Below are 20,987 nucleotides of genomic sequence, written 5' to 3'. Positions count from 1 at the left end.
ACTTGGTATTTTCTCTCTTTCCAGAAGTGATTATGTCTACCAAGTTCATTTATATAATAAAGTATTTCATCACTGCACAGGCACAGGGTGAGCCAAATGGAGGTTTTGTTTCTGTTTGCCCTAGATCCCAGATAACAGCTCCAGAACATGATTAGGAAAGGTATGATTTTAATATATCACAACAATATTTCCCAATTCTCAGCCACTTGAAGAGCTGTACAAGAGAAAACCGCCTTTCAAAAGCGGCGCACGATCATCTTCCAATCACCGCACTGGAATGGCAGCTGGAAGATCCTTCCCCACCCCTACACAGCCACAGGAGTTTTGCATGTGCAGAAGACCTTGCCTGGGGAGCCTCCAACAGCCAAGTTTAAAAGTATTTTAGCTCTCGTGGGTGTTGAAAAGTTGGACTCGTTAACAATTCAGTACTTCAAAATACTAAAATTATTACTATGCAGCTTCATATAAAGAGGCTTTACCCCTCTCCTGGGGAGGTCTGCCAGGTCAGAAATTTTACATTCAAACAAATTTTACATTTCTGTGTGCTGCTTCTTTGAGGACTATGGAGAAGCTTAATGAAATAAAAATTTTAAATATTTCCTGATTCTTTCTCTTTTCCATGAGGACACATGGATTACCCTCCTTCCATAAAAACTTGTAACATAAGAACTTCTGGTTCCAGTTAAGACCACTGCATTAAGCTCCTCTCCACATTCCTGTATGAAAGTTCTCACTGGACCTGGGCTAGATTCCCACCTTTCTAGTCCCTGGTCCTTCTCAAGCATGAACTCTTTCTATCAGGCCACTTGCTGTTTGCACTACAAGTTTTCCTGCCATGTACCTACCCTGAGGACAGGCCACTTCCCACACAGCTCCCTCCCAGACAGAAACCCTCAGTGTAAAAAGAAACTCAGTTTCTGTTTGAGATGAAAGAAGTCAAATGTCTGCATTCTGGTCATTGAAGACTACTGCCATCACCTGATTTTCCTTGAAGCCATGTTGGTTCAAGCAGCACTTTATAAATTGTTCCTTAATCTGAATTTCTAGAAGGAATTATATTTAAGCCTTCCAACTTGGCTTAGCGCTGTCTCTCTGGGCTGCCAGGATACTGAAAATATAGCTAAGCCTCTGTTAAGCACAGCATCAGTAGGAGAATAATTCTGCAGCCCAGAACAAACACCAGGGGATTCAAGTTCCTGTGTTGAAGCTCTACTTGTTTTCTCACAAAGTCCACTCCAAAACTTTTATCATTAATAGTTCCTCCACACGCTATAATTGAGTTGCTTCTTCTTGCTCTTATTGGGAACATATTTACTCTAACATTCTTCTGAGAAGTAAAGCTAACAGGATGTAGACAACCTGATATTTCACTGTCATAAGAACATCTCCGAGAACTCCTCCTTGTTTCATCTAAACCGTTTATAAATAAACTCTATTTGCACATTGTTTCCAAAATAAGCAGGATTTCCTTCCAACAACCATTTGACAAAGCTTCATCGGAATTAAAAAGAAGGAAATACACATAGATCTTAGGATGAGCTTACTCCATAGCACTTCCAGAGACTAGGGCAAAGAATAAAGAATCCTTCTTAGATAACTAGGTGGCAAAAAAAGCAATGGATTCATACAGCTGCGCTTCCCTTAATTCTACCTCAAATATTTACACCACGGTGGCTAAGTTGAAGTATAAAATGGAGAAGTGAGTCAAAAAGTAATAAACGGTCTAATAATTAAACAGTAGCTGTCTAAGGAATAAGAATTTACTGTAAAGCAAAAAATAAATATTTCTTCAACTTGAGGTTGGCCGGCACCTTAATTTGGAGCTCATGTTCCCAAGCATTCTCCTTCTTTCCTTCAGCCTCACCAGCCTCCCCGCTCCACTGCCACTGCACCACCGACAGATCCCTCCCCCACAAATTGTGCCCTGTGTGCTCAAAACCACACTTCTCCCTTGGATGAAAAGGGGCAGCATTCACTGCGACCACGCCAACCCTGGACACACAACGGCCCCCCCAGCAGGGCCAGACACCACGGGGCAATCCTGGCACCAGCCTGGCTGTGGCTTCCAGCCCGGGAATAAAGAACTGAGCAGTGACCAGCCTAAAAGCAGGTCTTTCAATCAGAGATGGTCTCCTTACTAGTTACATCCACAAAGCTGTCCATTGAACCCTTGAACGTGTCCTACTTCATACTCATTGAATGGGATTCTTCTTCCCCAAAATCTATGCAACACGCAGGTATTCAATACATCCCCTGGAAACTTTCTGGAAGCTGCAAGGTGATAAAGCAAACTAGAAATTTGCAACAGCAGCTGCAGGGCCTGAAGATCTCACCCGTTTCTGTGACTTGGCCCTTTCTAAAGCAGCCTTCAACCTTCGGAAGAATTAAAACCACCCAGTTGGTAACAAGGTTATAACTGACTATTACGCCTCTATTACAACAAGAATTTCCATTACTGTTCAAACTGGCCCCCTTGAAGGGCTGGCAGACTTTTGCTTATGAGACAAAGGACCATTACATGCAACAGGACTCCTCCTGTGTGCTCAGGACAGTGTTAGATGACTGCCAAAGGGGAGAATATGGAAATGAAATCACCAAAAATATCTGCACTTGGGTTTCTCTTTGGCTTGGTAGCAGCTTCTTGAAAATACAGGATTACAAGTGATACCTTTTGTTGTCCAACTTGTCTCTTACCCACTAAACGACTAAACAGATGGAGTTTTGAAATAACAATGATGTCTCTGAGGCAGTGGGAACTGAAAATACATCTGTGTCTCTCATTGCTACTGAAATCACTAGCATGGATCTTATTTCCAGCATATCTCAAACTTCATTATCTTTGAGATGTGTGTTCTTCCTCCTCCGGCATAGCTGTACTTCTCCCATCTGTGCACGGTGACCCGTTCTGATCAGAACACACCAGATCACACGAGGTACAGGACGGGGCCTCACGATGTTTGTGGTGACTTCATCAGTTAACTCTCACCTTTGCACTACCTACGTACTGGAACTCTTTTCCACTGGAGCCAAGGTTTCCTAATCGTTATTGAGACAGTTGTCTAACTGCCTCTTGTGTGGCAACTCGCTTTTATTGCTCTTTTACTGGCTTTTTCACATTATCTTCCCTCTCAATCAATAAGGTACTTAGGCAGCCCACAAATTATTCCATCAGTTTACCACTTCAAAATCAATGATTTTTTTTTAACAGTATTCACTCAGCTGTCACAGAGACATGTCTGCAGCCTGCACTGTATCCATTTTGTAAGAGCTTTCTCATACTTTGAAAAAGCAACTGGCAGCATATCCATGTCCAGCCCAAGAGGTGCTACCCACCACCAGGAAACCTCACACACTTTTGCATCCTCAAGAGCTTGGCCCTACTGCATCACTCTGGTGGTCTTCACATTAACACTGAAACCCAGATGAAGATTTTACACCTCTCTGTTATGGCAGGACTAAACCCAGGAAGAGTAAGGAAGTGGCCAAGAAAATAAAAACAAGCTTAAGGGTCAAAGGTACTTTTCCTCCAGGGTACCTAAGTTTTTGGCAAATTTACTTATTTCTACAACCTTTAGCAAGAATGATCAGAAAAAGACAGCACTCAAAGCAAGAAAGTGCTACTGGAAAAGGAGATATGTGTGCCTGGGGAAACAAACATTAACAAAGAAGTGCAGCTGTGTAAAGAAACATTAAAAAAGAAATTAATTATTTCCTTCCCAAAGGACTGAATACTGATGATTTTGCTCAATTGTTCAGAATTCTACACGCAAGATATTTCATATTGTTTTACAGTAAATTAAACCTGGTATGAAGAGCTAGATACTTTAAAAGGAAAAAGGTAAGAGCAAAGATGTTTCTTTTAGGGGACTGAAAAAACAGCAAAATGATGCTTAGTAGTAGAAACCGAAAATACAGGCACAGCCTCATAACCGTAATGCAAAGGGCTTAATTAAAAGATTCCTGTCGGTGAGTAGAACTCTACCCCACTTTGAGGAATAACATGAAAGCAGGAAAAACACTGGATTTGAATACAGATTTTCATCTAAGCAAGATTTATTTCCTAAGTAGGTAACATTTAGAACACAAGGAGTCAAAGGCGTCTGCGTATGAGAGAAGAAGGATCAGATGGTGGAGCAAAAGGATTACGACATGTGGTACAAGACAAGGCACCTCTGTACATTCTGCTGTCAAAGTGAGTGACAGCAGCTCCACAGAGACTGACTGATCTATTCTGCTGCCCAGCAGCACCCACCTCTGGTAAATAGTAGAGCCATTCAACAAACTCATTCTGGCCTGAATACATAATTCCACTCGACTTCATGTCCCTAGCCCCACATTCCCCAAGTACTTAGATTTACTCTATGTACAGGAATCATAAGATAAAACTGGAAGGATAGCCAGCCCCAAAAAACATCTTCCCATGGAAAGTAGGTGATTCGCTGCCCAGCTGCTCGTGACAACAGTGCAAGGAAGAGGCCCAAATCACATGACTTGAGCCTCAGTCAGGAATAAATCCCATAATTAATTATGATCCCTAGCCAAGAAGAATTTAATGTGTAAGTACCACTTCATAATCCAGCTGCTTTAAATTTCCAGTGTTCTCATTAAAATCAATTTAGCCATTAATAATTAACTGAAATAGTTATTAATGATTACAACCAGAACAAACTAAATGGGAATACTTTGTGACATGTATTACTCCATATCAACAATCTCCCCCGGACAACTCCTCAGGAATCTCATCATTTGAATTAGAAATGCAGTAAGAGCTTAGCAATCTTTCTAGTAACATACTCGAATCACTTAGAGGGACCATCCGTTATCCTCACCTCTACTGGGAGTAAAAACAACACGAAACAATCACCCAGTGTTTTGGTTAAACATCTCATTATTCTGCGCACCAAAAAGACAAAAACTAGAAAAGCTTCCTAGAGCAAGAATTAACAGAGTTAAGAACCAAAATGCCTCCAAAAAACCACAAGTACAGATCAAGTATAGTCTTGCAACTAAAATAGGCATGTCATAACTAAGCTGCATTGCGTAGACTAAAGAATCTTTGGTCTATGCTACACAGAAGAGTAGGAAAAATACCTGGACAGCAGAGCTCCAAAAGATCCCTTAAGTTCAAACAGAATAGAGACAATGAAGAACTAAAGAACAGGATTGTTTTTAAAACCCATGGATGACAGAAGTTAGGCAAAAGAAGTACAGAAATGGAGAAGCAGAGGAAAAGGAGATTCACACACAAAGTAATTAGAATCCCTGGACTTGCTTACCGCATATTCCTCTGGTGTAACCTTTAGAACATCAAATACCACTGCATCAAAGCTCTTCTTCAGTTCAGCTGAACCCTTGTCGCTCAAGGACTCGGAGCTGCTACTCTTCTGCAGAAACAAACAAAAACACTGAGGCTATTTTGGACCTGTCCTCTGCTTTTTGTCTTCTCTTTTTCACACTCCCAAAAGCAAAATTTCTGTCCAAACATCATCGTTAACAGACCTTTTCTATTGGGTAAATTATCAATTCAAAGTCAGTCACAGAACACACTTTCTCCTGACACGGACTGCAAAAAATCAGACCCTCAAAGCGACTTCTGGATTTCCATGGATTTCCTTCTAGCTGAAGGAGGGCAGGGTTAGATGGGATATTGGGAAGGACTTCTTCCCTGTGAGGGTGGTGAGGCCCTGGCACAGGGTGCCCAGAGCAGCTGTGGCTGCCCCTGGATCCCTGGCAAGTGTTCAAGGCCAGGTTGGACAGAGCTTGCAGCAGCCTGGGATGGTAGAGGGTGTCCCAGCCCACGGCAGGGGTGTTGGAACAAGATGAGCTTTAACATCCCTTCCAATCCAAGTAATCCCATGATTTCAAACAAGTTCCTCAAAACACAACAGTTATATTTCAGTGCATAATTAAATTCCATTTTTGTTGACAGGAAAGGTAATAACAACAACTGTATCAGCAACAATAATACAGTCACACTGAATTTCAAACAGAAAAAATATCACTGTGGTAAGGAAACAGACAAGGTCTGCCCCAAAGGAATAGTTATCAGTTCTCTTCCTCTTTCTCTTAAAAACATGAAAGCTTACAAAAATTACACTGAGCCACACATGTTCCTGTTGAAGACGTTTAGCATAAGGAATTTTAGTGTTGTTTTTAAATTACAGTAATCCACATTTGCAAAAAACCCCAGGCCCTAGGATATTCTTCTATTAAAATTTATCTACAAAAAGATTTTGCTTCCCTGCAAAATACAAATGTGGTTCAAAAAATTAACACTTTATATTGATTTCATATGTTTCATATACGGTTTTCACATTAAAGCAATACATTTGTGTTATGAGCAATCACTTCCTCTAGCACAGAGAGGCAGACCTAGATTCTATTCATTCATTCCTGAAGGAATGGCCTGAAGCTGGGTCAGGGGAGGTTTGGGTTGGGTATCAGGGAAAGGTTCTTCCCCCAGAGGGTGCTGGGGCACTGCCCAGGCTCCCCAGGGAACGGTCCCAGCCCCGAGGCCGCCAGAGCTCCAGGAGGGTTTGGCCAACGCTCCCAGGGACGCACAGGGTGGGGTTGCTGGGGTGGCCAGTGGGCCAACACTGTCAAGGCCCTTTCTGACACTGTCATTTTCCTGCTAATGATGTTCAAAGTTTTCAAGACTGTGGACATGGGTCCTTGAGAATTCAGCCAGTTGAAATAAACTCTTGTCCATTTTCAAGCACTTTTGTTATGAGGACACATTATAAAGAAAATGTTTATTTAATAATGGATGCCCACTTTTAATTAGATTCTGACAGTAGAATCTCTCTAGAGATCTGCCTTTGAAAACACCAGCAAAAACTCCAAACCAGACAGGCATCTTCAGTAACCAATATGCTTACAGAAACATTTCAGTTACAAGTCCTTTTTCGTACTTCTTAGTAAAGATAGAAAAAAAAAAAATACCAGTTGCTTAAATTTATGTAATTTTGCCAAAATATATTTTACTCAATTTTATCAGACATCATATAAACATTCAAGACTATTTTGCTGAGTAAAAAAGTTGCTTTCCTCCAAGAAAATTTTTCAGGTGCATGCCAAAAAATAGTCAATGATACATGAAACAATTATAAGGGGAGTACAAGAATCTATATAAAAACAAACAAAGGTCTTGGAGACTGATGCCAGCTTTCTTGACAATATTTGTGAAATTGTGCTGGAGATACTTGGTTCCTTTTGGTAACACAAGACTCCAATTTTCCTTTCACCTTGTTTGTGGAACTCCCCATTTCCATATGCAAGTGCATGCCACACACAGCTGCTATCAAAACTCATCTGTAAATATGCAAATAAATGAAACATCCTTGGTACAGTCCAGAGATTCGAGGAAGGAAGCAACTACCTGTGACAAAGGGAACAACTTTGTTCCACTGCTACTGTGTCAGATTGCTCCTCAGTACACACACACACATACAAGTACCTGTCAAAGAAAAGAACATTTCCCACTGCCCCTGCCAACCCAGCTTCATGTGCTAAGAGCATCTATTCTTGTTAAAACTTAAAAGAAATGCTTCCTTGTCTAGATGTGGTGGAAGAGAACATGGAAAAAAGCAGCTTTGGCTATGGCAAGACTGTAAAGGCAAGCTCATGCTCTATTGTGGTATGCCATGTTCAGGACTTTACATTTTAGTCACACTAAGAGGGGTGTATGAAACCAAGGCACAGAACAAGAATCTGTTGGACAAGACCTGTTAAAAGAAAAACTACATTTTAGTGCACTTAAGGTAAAAACTGAGTACTCAGTTACCCAGTGAGGTTTTCAATCCTTACCTCTGAAGCAGTAGCTGCAATATTAACACTGCTGGACTGTCCGTTCATTAGGTCCATACTGCCCACACCATTAATCTTCGGCCCTACATTTACAGCAGCAGCATCATCTCCAAGGCAACCGAATAACCATTCCTACAAGGAGCAAAAAGGTATCAGAAACCACTTTCTTCAGGGCATTTAATCAAGATTCAGAGCCTAAAATCCTCAACAAAAATAAAGGACTTCCAAAATGGCTACACCATTCTGAGGTCCAGATTTCAGATTCTAACACGTAGTTTAGAATTACCTACTTAAAACCAACATACACAACTGAAGGTTCCATTAAAATTCAACAGTTACTGGCAGTACTGACTTACCACATTCTTTTCCCCTACTATTTTCTCTATACCAGGAATCAATATGTAAACAAAGTGAGGTCTGCAACATCAGCTCACAGATGATGTTTTTCCTTTTATTACCAACTTTTAAAAGTATATTCCAGATGTTAACTCTACTAGATAACTTTAACAAGGTATTATCCAATCAATTCCTATCTTACATGACTCTTCACCAGCTTCAAGTGAAAATTATCACATTGAAAGCAATTAAAAGTACAAGTGGAATTTATACTTTTCTCCACAAATGACCCAAATTATTGCTTAGTTAAAAAAAACCCAAACAAACAGAAAAACACACAAAGGAAAATTCCACACACTAACTTCTCATGCATCCTTGCAAGAATACTATGACTTTTCATTCTGCAGAGAAAAGGCTGCAAAGAAATGGAAACCTTTGGCATCCACTATAAAAACAGTAAGACTACCCAACCCCAAAGTGCTACAGAGTATAAAAACTGGTTGGTGCTTAAATTAATGAGCTGTTAGTGCCCTCTAGTGTGAAAACTATTATCAATCAGCTTCCATGTATCTATGTCTATAGCAGGTGTGATTGCTTCCAAAGTTGCTGCTGTTTATTAAATTCACTTTTGGTTTGTAGTTTAACTCAGAGCTATTGCATGGTCTGAAAATAAATGGAGAAGGGAAGCGACAGGTAACCGGGTAATTCCACATGACAAAATGGTATTACAGCAGCTCATACTTAAGGCCTCTAAGGAATGAAATAAAATAATCCAAAAAGCTGTATCTCCAAGGGATCTAAACCAAGCATGTCAGACAGACAAGCCCAGAAGGCAAGAAACTGCAATATTTAAATACGAAAATATCCTCAAATGCTAACGTGTCACCATAGGAATGCAATACAGAAAGGAAGGCAGTGCAAGAGAGCAATGTGGTAAATGTCAGTCTAACACTACAGCTTCCAGGTATTTTTGAGTATTACCCGTCCCATCTGAGCTGTACTTCTGCAATTCAGGACAGCCATCCACATTCTACCCTTTGTGGGCTTAGAAAGACTGACAGAACTGTCTCAGTCACAGGACAGAGGATGTTACATTTCACTTTAATGCTACATTCCCAGCCCACGTGCTTTCATTAAGACTGATTCCTCCACTAAAAATGCACTCAACTGCACTTAAGCTTTAGCTGGTATTACACTAACACATCACACAAAGAGAAAAAACCCTCATCTTTGGCCTCTGAGTGTCACTGCTGTCCTGTCCTTTCCCGCCTCAATTACCCTTCAGATTGTCTTGGGGAATATTGGCAAATGCCCAGCTCCCCAGTGCCTCTCTCCTACAGCTTTTTCGTTTACTTAAGAGAAAAGCACAGAAATAAAACTCTAACTGATGCATTAAAAGTTTCATTTTTGTAGTGACAGTAGAGGCCACAGGTATCACATCTTCAAAACCAGTTTCAGGCACCCCACATGCTCAAAGTGCTACATTTATCCCAAAGTAATCTCTTCTGCTAAAAAAGCCCTACCCTTTAAAATTTTGGGAGTTTTTTTAACCACTGTGTTTTTAAGGAAAGTAGTTGTATGATACAGTTATGGGCCAGACTGCACAATTTCCTCCAACTATCTTAAACTAAATGTTATATATTTGACCCTTGGCTCACATAGGCTTCAATTGTTCCCCTTCCCCTTATTAACGGGAGGCAAAAAAGCAAAGAATTAGGGAAGCCCTTCTGTGCAAGGAAAAACAAAAAACTGAGCTCTGGGGGCTTTTTTTGTGGAGGTATTTGGATGGTGCTAATTAAAAGAAACTCCACATATCCTAGAAGCCTAGGGAGTTGGCAGATCAGCCTCACATCAACAAGAGCACACTAATTCCTCTATCAGCAAGTGTTAAAGCCCAGTTTCCTCAATTATTAGTCTCACCTAACCCACAGCTATCCACAAGAACTTCCTCCCTGTATTTCCTGACAGACTTTCCACCTCAGAGGAGCTGAGGAAGGTTCTGCAGTGCTGCATGCTCATCCAGGTCTTCCTCTTCTACATGGTTACTGTGATGGGAATTGAGAGAACTCTGTCTCTTAGTGAGGTGTGGGGCTACCATGCTGAGAAGTGACTTCTATGAGGCACGCCAACATTGGATTTTTAAAATTGTTTTTAAAAGTAAGCAGAAAATCCCTTGGGGAAAAAAACCCCTCCATGCAAAGGAAACAGAGTTCACAAAATGTAACATCTGCTATCAAGCTGTATCCTAACAAAGCTGTCCACACAATGATACCTTTGTGCCCATTGCTGCATTACAAGAGTATGTCTGAATATATTTATACTTTTTCACATTTTGTGAGGATACAGTAAGGAGCTGAATTAGTACTGAACTGCTATAAATATATATTTATCAACCTTAAAGTTCCAGAACTGGCAACCTTTACAATGCTCTCATGTCTAGCAGCTTTCAAAAGTACATCACCACTCCCATAATAAGAAAAAGTCACAGCAACAGTTTTGGTCAGTGTGGCACTTAAGACAAATATTGAAAAAATCCTCACACTGGAATAACTAAATCATTTGCTTCCTATACCATCCTTCTGCTCAAGAGCAAAATGATCTGTGAACAGCAATATCAGAAAGTGATCAAGAGCAGAGAAGTTCAGAGCAGCACAGCTGGGTCTGTGGAACGACTGTCACCACTCTGCAATAGTGAGTCACAGTTTTCACTGTGTACCTTGTATATCCAATTACCAAAACTGAATTACACTGAGTAATTTGAACTTCCAGTCTGTTTCTCCTCTCCAATTTAATAAATGCCTTTGTGCTCAGAAATGCATTACACATGGAATTGAGAGTGTTTTATACGATGCACAAAATACCTAAGCATTTAATGCCAGCCTGAAGCCTCAACACACTGTGTGGTATCTTCCTACCTCTTCATGCTACACACACTGTACAGTAGAAAGCAAACTAAAAAGACTGATACAAATATTCATCACACCCAAACAATGAAAATATCTAGACTATTGTTGTGGTTTAGCCCCAGCCAGCAGCTCAGCCCCATGCAGCCACTCGCTCACTCCCCCGCAGTGGACGGGGGAGAGAATCAGCAGGATAAAAGTGAAAAATCTCGTGGGACGAGATGGAGACAGCTCAGTAGGGAAAGCAAAAGCTGTGTGCTCAAGCAAAGCAAGGAATTCATTCACTGCTTCCCATGGACAGGCAGGTGTTCAGCCATCCCTAGGAAAGCAGGGCTCCATCCTGTGTAACAGTGACTCGGAAAGCCAAAAGCCACTCCAAATGCCACCCCTCCCACCTTCTTCCTCCAGATTTATATTATTACATATATGGCCTAGAATAAGCCTGCTGGGGTCAGCTGTCCCAGCTATACCCCCTCCCAATCTGCAGTGCACCCCAGCCTACATGCTGGCAGGGTGAGGAGCAGAAAAGGCCTTGACTCTGTGTCAGCCCTGCTCAGCAGTAACAAAAATATTCCTGTGGTATCAACACTGTTCTCAGCACAAATCCAAAACACAGCCCCACACTAAATACTGTGGAGAAAATGAACTTTATCCCAGCCAAAGCCAGCATAACTAAGCAGCGTCTGGTGCCTTCAGTGAGTTTTTCTGCAAATTCAGCCAAGGCTGTGCTGATGATCCTAGACCCCCCCCAAAGGGAAGGCAGCTCGGTGAGGACGAGCAAGGGCAGCAGCAGGGTGTGCCCAAGCACAGCTGCTGCAGAGCTGACCTGATCTCAGCACAAAGGGGACCAGAGAGTGCCCTTTGTTTTAGATAAACAGCTCTGTCAGTGGAGTAGATCAACTGACCGCATCCCAGCTGAGTGAATCAACTGGTGTTGTGAATGCTTCTGCCCGAGTTCATTGTTAGACGCGACAGTCTCCCCAGTTAGCTACAGCAGCACGGGGGAGCAGAGACGTGGCTCTACAAAACCACCCAAACAAGGAATTTCAGAGAGCTTGAGCTGGCTTCAACCCACGTGTTCCTGCCTGGTGACTGGGGACACCAGCATCGTGACAGCGAGCACACTCCAGAGACCAGCAATGGGGATCTCGCTGCTATTGTGTTTCAACTCTACACTGCAATTGCTGTCGTTTGCTGAGTTGAACTTGCATTTGTATTGCGATTTCAGTGTATTTTGTACCACACTGCTAAATCAGAAATCCTCTGTAACATCAACTATATTAAAATTGTTAACTTTACATTAAGCATTACACCCCCTCCATGTGTGGAATATCCAAAAGAACCTGGGCAGAGCGTACTGGACTCTCACAGATGTCTAACACAACATTTATGCCCGACTCCCTCCCACAGCAGATATTATTGACTCAGTTTGGGTCAAACACTGTCCCAAAAATACTGTACAAACAGCACTTTAAAAGACGACCCTAAAATTACATTTAAAACTTCCTGCCCAGAACAGTACAACAGCTTTGAAGAAACAATCTCAGTGAAGTTTTAGGAATAGCTCAAGAGTCACGATGACCAATATCCTCTTTGTTCTTACTCATAATGTCAGTACAAAGTGTCATTTGTTTTGATCACAGATCCCCATTAAGAAAACAAAAGTGCCTTGCATGGATCATCATTAACTATAAATGCAGAGTCACTACCAAAGACTTCAGAGACCAAAAAACAGTAGGGACCCAAAAAAGTCTATTCCAGACACAATGAACCTGAGCTCCTGATCTTGCAGAAACTAGAGAGCGGAGGAAAACTTATTGTCTAAAAGGCAAAAGCTGAGACAACTGCTAAGAACCAACACAACCCACGGCCAAAAAACCTAAGAGACCAAGCATACTAAAAAAGAAGCAAACCACACACTCCACGCCAAACCAAAAAGACCCAACAAACATAAAAGCCCCACAATGAAGCAGAGTCACCAAGGAATAGGCAAAGACCAACAAAGAAAAAACAAATTGCACCTTCCAAACGATATCCTTCAGTTTCACATTCGAGCCACCAAGCAGAAACCCACCCAGGTTACTGTACTGTAAGAATAAAGGTAGTATGTACGTATCCTTAAAGAGGAGAAATGAAAGTCACCTAAAGCCATCCTTTCATTCAGTTTTTGGTAAGCATGATGATATTAAGATAGCAAAACTGATAAAAATAGAAACTTCCACAAAAGACAAAATAACAGCTCAAGCAACTTAATATTACTCCATTCCCCTGCAGGAAATTTATCACTGAAAATAATAAAATCCCAGACCTATGAAACTCTATGAAATCTCCAGGGGTGTGAATCTTGGCAAAGCACTGCCTAATCTGTGCCTATCTCGTGAAGACTGAGGTAAGAGACACAAGAAGACACACATTGGAGAGAGACATGACAAAAAACATATATGGAAGCATAATATTAAAAAAAACCCAGATTACTAAGAGTTATTAAATAGGCAATACCACTACAAATATTAAAACAAAAACCATTTAGAAATACAGCAAAGCAGTACAATACAGGACAAATAAAGCTATCCGATGGACAGAAGAACAAAAAGAAAAAAAACCCGTAAGTCAATCATTAAAGGACTCTGGTAGCTGATTCCTGTAAAATTTCTGCTGTGAATTTCAGCTGGAAATGATGCCACTAAAGCTGTAAGCATGAAGTAGCCAGATGAGACCCAGATATTTGCATTAATTAGGGACCAACACCACCTGCAAAACAATGCCGAAGGGACTCTGATGCTGTACTCTATGCAGTTCTGGTCACCTTGCTTCCAAAACATTTTTTCCATGAAATGCATGCACAGAAGGGCTTGCAGATATTCTGCAAATATTCTGAAGACAGTGAAACTTCTTTCATAAGTGGAACCCAGGAGACCCCAGCTTGCTTATGGTACGAAACAGAGATCTGCTGAGGACACACTTGCTGCGTTTAACTACCAGGAAGATGCACCAGAAGTATGACTAAAATGCAAATTTATGCTCAAAATCTGAATAACAGCAATTGGGTTCTTGAACAGTTTTCAGACAACACCACTAACAGCAAATACCCCATAGCTGCTTAAGCTGATGCTGGACTCCTTCCTGACAGAAACCTTGTCACACGCTGCTGCACCAGCAGCACAGCTGACCCAGTAACACAGACTCCTGCCTTCCAGAGTCCTGCTGGAAACTCAAAGCACTTCTGTACTCACACAGCTCACTTATGTCACACATACATCTTTCCCTAAGCATCTGTTGCTCAACAGTCACGGCAGTATCAGCTGGTTAAACTCCAAGACAGATGAAATTAGAATCCATGGAACAGCAAGAAAGGGAACAAAAAATTCTTTCATTAGGTTTGACACTGAAGTTTTAAATAAAAAAAGAAGCTTCATTTAAACACGTTCATTTAAATTTAGATTCTCTTTTTTACCTTAGAAAAGGCTTTACCTGGCAATTAGGTAAAATTACTATTCTTTAAGAAGACACTATTCACAGAGCACTTTCACTATAATTTGTCCTGAATAAATCTTATTGCTGCTTTTATGCACCTCATTCCCCAGCTCTGGGAATGGAAGGAGGCTGGGGGAGAGAGAAAAGAAATAGAGAGAGATAACATTAAGGTAATAGCAAGGCTCTGTCTCATTCATATCTTGGTTTCCAGCTATCTAGACCTCTTCTCCACAGTTCTCCAGTACCCAGTGCTCTCCTTTTTAATCTCAAGAACTGGTACACCTTGCAGCTCCCATTTCCTTGGATGAGATAAAGAAAGAAAAACCAAAAGTAAAAGCCAGAATATCCTTCTCCAGGGCACAAGTTACTCATTTACCAAATCCTATTACAAAATTCACACCATTAGCTCAGTCTGTCATCAACTTGCAACAATCACCAAGAGGTTCAGCTCAAAATGGCAATTTTTCCAGGTTAGTGACACACAAATAGGAAGGAGATCCTTACCACTCTCACTTCCACCACGCAAAAGCAGCTTTCCTCAGTGGACTGACCCAGGGCCAGGACTTAACTGAGAGATATTCTAGCACAAGGTAACAAATTTCAGCATGAGAACTGGTACACAGCTGCAAGCAGTGGCAGATCCAGGCCCTCACACAGGCATGAACCAAGCAGAAGGAAAAGGATCATTGCAGGCAACAAATGGAGTAAGCCAAAAATGTGAACATGTGTATGTGCTGTTTAGGTTTAGCCTGAGGTCACAAGAGGTTGGCCTTCTGCTAACCAAAGGCCTCTCCAGCAGCAGCTGACTGTTAAAAGACAAAATGTAGGCATGCTAAGAAAATAACTGCACAAAACCTGAAGAACTTTCTGCTCACAAACTGCTTACAAATCATCAGGTCCCTGGCACTTCCCTTCAGAGATCACCAACAAGCCTCTGTCAGTAGTTCTTGAGAAAAGTCCACAGAAGAAAGCTTTATTCCTTTGGATCTGGCTATTACTTTGCAATTGCTATCAGAAGAGGGAACCTCTGAATTTATGAGACCTAGTTTGGTTTCCTTCCCATATGCCAAAAGAGTAAGCAGGAGGGAATTCTTTTAGCACAGAAAGCACATCAAAAGCATAATGTTCTACCCTCCTCATCTCCCTCCAACAACGAAAGCCAACCCAAAGCTTAATCTCTTTGAGCAACATTTCTTCTCATCCTGAAGAAGAAATCCAGGTTTCCTCAGTGACGAACCAGAGGAGAATCCCTCCTTGCCCCAAAGATACACAACAGGAAAAAACATAACCTAGAGGTATTTCTGAAGGACAGGAGCCACTGAGAGTTATTTTCAAGAATCAGAAGATGGCAAAGAAAATAAATAAGATTTAAACCAGAAGCAAATATTTTTAATTAATTAGGCCATTCAATAAGATGATAATCATTCCCCAATTGGATTTTCCAAGACCTCCAACACATGGCCATACAGTTGTCAGTTTTGTTTGCACACAAGAGGAGCAGTAAATGATTAATATCCTCTTGATTAACTGATGCTCAGTTTGTAAAGTGTTATTATGGCTAAGAAGTGCAGGCACAATATCAGTGGAATTAATAAAGGAAGAGCACATCTGCATATACCATTCTGAACAGGGAAATCATATTCAAGAGCATGCTACAGTGGAGCATTGAATGCTGCTAACCTGGACTTCAGGATCCAAAAATTCTTTTCAGAGGGATTTAGATCCAGTTTTGCTTTGTTTGAGGATAATACAAACAACACATAAATATGGAAGCATTATTAAGGCTGTGCATCAGCAAAAATATCACATCTCACAGTGAAAAGTCTCTAGAACTGCCTTCTATATTCCTAGCTTTTTTATACTGTTATTTTAAATAAGGCAACACAAAAATCAGCAGAAGGCAGACTTGAAGAAAACCATTGTAATGATCTGCAAACGGATCCATGCAGGTGGCATGCCTTCTCTCAGAACAGAAAGTGTTTCACAGGAAAAAGATCTGGGAAAAATACTTGAATATAATTTTATGTACAACCGCACACTTGTAAGTTGCGAGACAGGGATGACAACTGACAGCCTGAGCTTTGCTACTGCAAACAGGCTACAGGAACTCAGACACCAGCAATCACCACAACTCGCATGCCAAAAGCACACGTAAGAAAAAAAACAGTGACAAAAACTGAGCCTGAGGATCCACAACGACCTATCTGTGTCAACCTACACATCACATAGGGATGTGAAGAAAACTCAAATATCCATGCAACTCATTAAATAAACTCCTGGAAGCATTAAATGCTAGAGTCAAAATTACAAACAGCCAAATCAAAACCAAGATGATCCAATCATCCTAGGACACATTTTTAACGAGAGGGAAATGAGAAAGTCCCAGCTGTTGCTGAGTAACAGGCTCCAAATCCACAGAACTAAGGACTCGGTACATCCACCAGCCTCGACTGCACCCTTGCCTTGTACAGGAAGGCAAAAAAGATTGACATTTAAGGAAAAGAAGGCAAAACTCCTCCCCCATGGAGTGCCTGACTTTCTCACTCAGAAGAAAATACTGTTGAGAGAACATTTTACTGTATTTTTTTGTAAAGCTACTAATAGACAATAAGAACCTTTCTCAAAGAGGACACACAGTATCATAGTCTGGTTTGAAATTCAGCTTTCAGAGAGATGAGTACAGTCTTTATCAATAACACCTTTGACAGCAACATTTCAATGATGTGCTCTGTAATTATTCTTTCCTGAACATCATGCATTGATATGCACCGTTGCTATAGAAATGGTGCTAACAGGAAAAAATCTATCAGCCTATGAATTGCCTGTTTGGTATGATGACTATTATGGGAAACTACAATAGACATTGGGGAAGAGAGCTGGTCTTCTGCCTGTGTCACTGGCCCCTGCATTCATTCACAGAAGTGTGTCAAGCCTAGGGTAAACAACTTCGACAAGCAAACAACACACAAACCACTTACTTATCGATCGGCGCATCCCATTCACCTCTTTTCCACATTTCTAACTCCCTTTGGAAGGGCCTCAGTAAATCAGCCAACTTAGGAAAGAACAGATGAAGACCTAAATATCCATAGTTTAATGTTAAACACCTTTCTCCACCCAAGATCAGTCAGCAACTGGTGACCACCAAAGCATCTGGCTAATAAAACATGACATAGAAACCAAATTACATAGAGACACAGAAACCAAGTAAATTCAAGTACAGAACTCCAACAGTCAGATGGCCCAACCATATACCAGTGACCTACTCAGTGTCTGGAACTGTTAACCAAGAATATGCTTGCTTCAACTGAAATTCAGAGTGAACTTTTTCATTAAGGAGGACAGTATGTTTTTTAAGATGGTATCAGACTTTTTTCTTGTTATCAAAATAGAAACTTACAGTAGACCATAGGGCAATGTTGTCTCTTTAGACACTCAAGGTAGACAAGAATTTATTTGAAGACCTGAAATTCTGGTAAACACATTTATTGCTTGTGCATTAGCAACAACCCAGTCACCAGAAAAATCCCAATGTGATTTCAGGTAAATGTGCAGTATAAATGAGAGCCCTGCTGGAGCCATTTCTAAGCCATCTATCTACATTATTGATGAAAGGATCTGCCCTAAAGAGGGAATGACATAATAAATATCTACAGAACTTGTCTAACTGATGTAGAATACAAGGCTTTCCAGAAGACATCAAAAAGACACTGAGATGTAGCAGCACAAGCATTAATTTGAAGAGCATAGCTGGCAAAGAGTAAGAACCAGCTACACAAAATAATCTGTATACCTCTAAGGGCAGTAAAGGCAAGCCTCAAACTCTTGTTACAAAACCAAGAGAAAGACACTGTAGGGGTAAGATTAATGACATGTCTTCAATACAGACTGTCAAGCAGGTTTTTTAAGATTATTCCAGCACTATGAATTCAGCACAGTATGTTCACAAGTGATATCCTACCCAACTACTTGGATATTTGAGCTGTTCCATTCTGTGGATGACTGGATAATTATCACTCAAACATATCCTTAAGCCTACGAAACACAGCTGAGTCAGTTTCTGCCAAATCAATGAAAGCAGACATTAAAGACTGATTTAAGTGCAGATATGTGCAAGCCAAAAACTTGGGTCCAAGAGTAATGACAGAGGTATCCTGTACACAATATAGTTGTGACAGAGATTTGAAGGAGAATGGTGTTTTGAATATTAACTATTGGTTTACAGCAGATAACACTTTCCTTTTAAGGAAATCATGCCATTTAACATTTCATTTAACTAAAAAGACAATTATATCCATTTTTTGCTTATCTTTTAACTGATAAAAAGTAAATCTAGAATGCTATAATGCAAGAAAGTGCATAGCATGACAAAGGAGGCTATCACAATTAGGGATATAACACCCATTGTCACGTGACCACGAGGTGATGTCAACTTTATCTTTCAAAAGCTCACAGATTAGAACCTTCCAAAAGAATCCTTCATGAACTGCTACTTCAGTCATACTAATAGCCAAAATCTTAGCAAAATTATTGGAAAATGCTTTGTTTTCTTTTCCAGGTTCACCAAAACCATCACAGTGATAAAGTAGCACAAAGCTCAGGGAAACCACAAGTAGAAGAACTGAAGCAAAGATCCTCAGATCCTAAGACATCTACCAGGTAAGCATTTTCCTGGCAACTTCTGGCAGGAAATCCTGCAGGAATTCAGTCCTAAATTTTGCACAAACATCTTTTTTCCCCCCTTCTGCAGAGGACATCTTCTGGCCCAGAATACCCAACAGCACTGGCTTATTCTCAAGCAACAGACATTGGTCATTGTGGACAAACCAGTGAAAACGAATTCTTTACCTCATCTAAATGAAAATACAACACTTGTTTGAGCCCTGCCATGCCCTCTATTGCTGCCTTAAAGCAACAATTCAGCCACATAAACATACAGCTTAGCTAAGACAAGCATTTTTGCTCTCATACAAGATTCACCTTGAATAGGAGGAAAAAACATGACAAATGGCCATGACTAACACAGAGAACTGAAAGGGTCTCAGCAATAGTTTCTAAGTATTTGGAATGAGTACCCTAAGTTACAGTTTGGACAAGGATTTGATACTGCTTTGTTATTACTGTCATTAATTTATGTTATTACTGTCCTTGTTCTGCAGGTACAAGGAAATCTGTCAACATCAGAAGTATGAGTGGATGCTGCACACCAAAGGGGGAGCAGCCTTCCTTGAGCAACAAAAAAGCCCCAGTGAAGAGAAAGCTGTGCTGGGAACAAACTCAGCTGGGAGAGCTGGACAGGGAACCCAATTAAATATATGTATGTGTACATGTGTGTGTATATATATATTTAAACTAAATTAATTAAGAGCTTTCAATATTATCCCAAAGTCAAGATCATCCATATCACCAAACTAAAAAACGAAACCAAACCACAAATTAGTAATTCATTTCCCCATTCCATACTAGCAGGAAGCAAGTTGCCTCTTACCTGCTGAAAGAATGGCTGAAAAAGTCAATACCTTGGCTGCGCTTTGAAAACACTTTCATCTTTTAGTTTCACGTTCAGCTTGCCAAGTAGGGGAGGTTCATGCTGGGCCTGCTGTTATTTAAACATAATGAGAACCAGCCACATCATAAATAGGGTATTAGTACCTTACTGGTGGAATACCCTGAAGTCACCAGCCACAACATGGTTAGTGTGTTTTGGCAGGTGATACTTTTGAAACAGCTTTATCACTTAAAAGCAAAGATATTTTAATGACCTATACAAATTTATATTTCACTACCTCCAAGACAACAAAGAAAAGCCACCTAAGCAAAAACAGGCAAGGCAACTACCAGTTTAAATGCAATCCAGGGATTTACAGGGTCCTCCCAACAGAAGAATCTAGTTTGTTCACAAACAACAGAGCAGGGTTTTCCAGGTGAGCTGTGTGTGGCTAATGAACACCATAAATCTGACAGAGCTGGCAAACATCAGACAGCAGGGCTGCTCTACCAGAGACTGCTGCATCAACCAGCTCCCTCACTGCCAAATGAAACCAATTCAACATCAGCTCCCCCTGGGACAGAAGCACATGCTCGACCCAGCCCCGTACCCAGAAGAGAACACAATTCACAAGAGGCAGAATCTCCAACCTAGGCAAGACTCCTTTATCTCTTCCATGAGGCGTTCTCTGATTTTAAGGATTGTTACATTAAAAAACATTGGCCTCCCCAGCATCAGAGAAGATGCTAATTACGAATTCCAGAAGACAGCAATTCTCTTCCTGTAAGCAAAGCACTTCTACCAACTTTAGGAGAATCATAAATACAGAAGAGGGCACAAAGAAACAGTGATCAGCAAGTCTGATGATAAGATCATAGAAACACACCCTACTGCCCCAGGGAAAAAAGATATCCAATTCCATTAATGGGCTGGACCGTAATAGGGAAAGATGACACCAGAGAAAGAGACAAGCAACAAAA

General features: G+C 40.8%; 1 protein-coding gene across 7 annotated transcripts in view; it reads right to left on the bottom strand.

Moving 5' to 3' along the window:
- Nucleotides 1–20,987, bottom strand: part of RALGPS2 (Ral GEF with PH domain and SH3 binding motif 2) — a 116,471-nt gene that overhangs the window by 85,499 nt on the left and 9,985 nt on the right. For 5 of the 7 annotated variants that reach the window (XM_042033768.1, XM_042033767.1, XM_042033770.1 and 2 more), the window contains 2 exons: nucleotides 7,807–7,938; nucleotides 5,277–5,405 (listed from right to left, as the gene is read on the bottom strand). In XM_042033768.1, coding sequence (XP_041889702.1) covers nucleotides 5,277–5,405; nucleotides 7,807–7,863 — 186 coding nt within the window. In that variant the 5' untranslated portion in view covers nucleotides 7,864–7,938. The remainder of the gene's footprint in view (nucleotides 1–5,276; nucleotides 5,406–7,806; nucleotides 7,939–20,987) is intronic. The other 2 variants (XM_042033764.1, XM_042033766.1) reach the window with 1 other exon arrangement.

This window comes from Corvus kubaryi, unplaced genomic scaffold (assembly GCF_017639235.1).
Source record: "Corvus kubaryi isolate FWS band 111438036 unplaced genomic scaffold, C.kubaryi_AGA036_p1.0 37361, whole genome shotgun sequence".
In the NCBI taxonomy this organism is placed as follows: Eukaryota; Metazoa; Chordata; class Aves; order Passeriformes; family Corvidae; genus Corvus; species Corvus kubaryi.
This window is presented reverse-complemented; position numbering and strand designations above follow the sequence as displayed.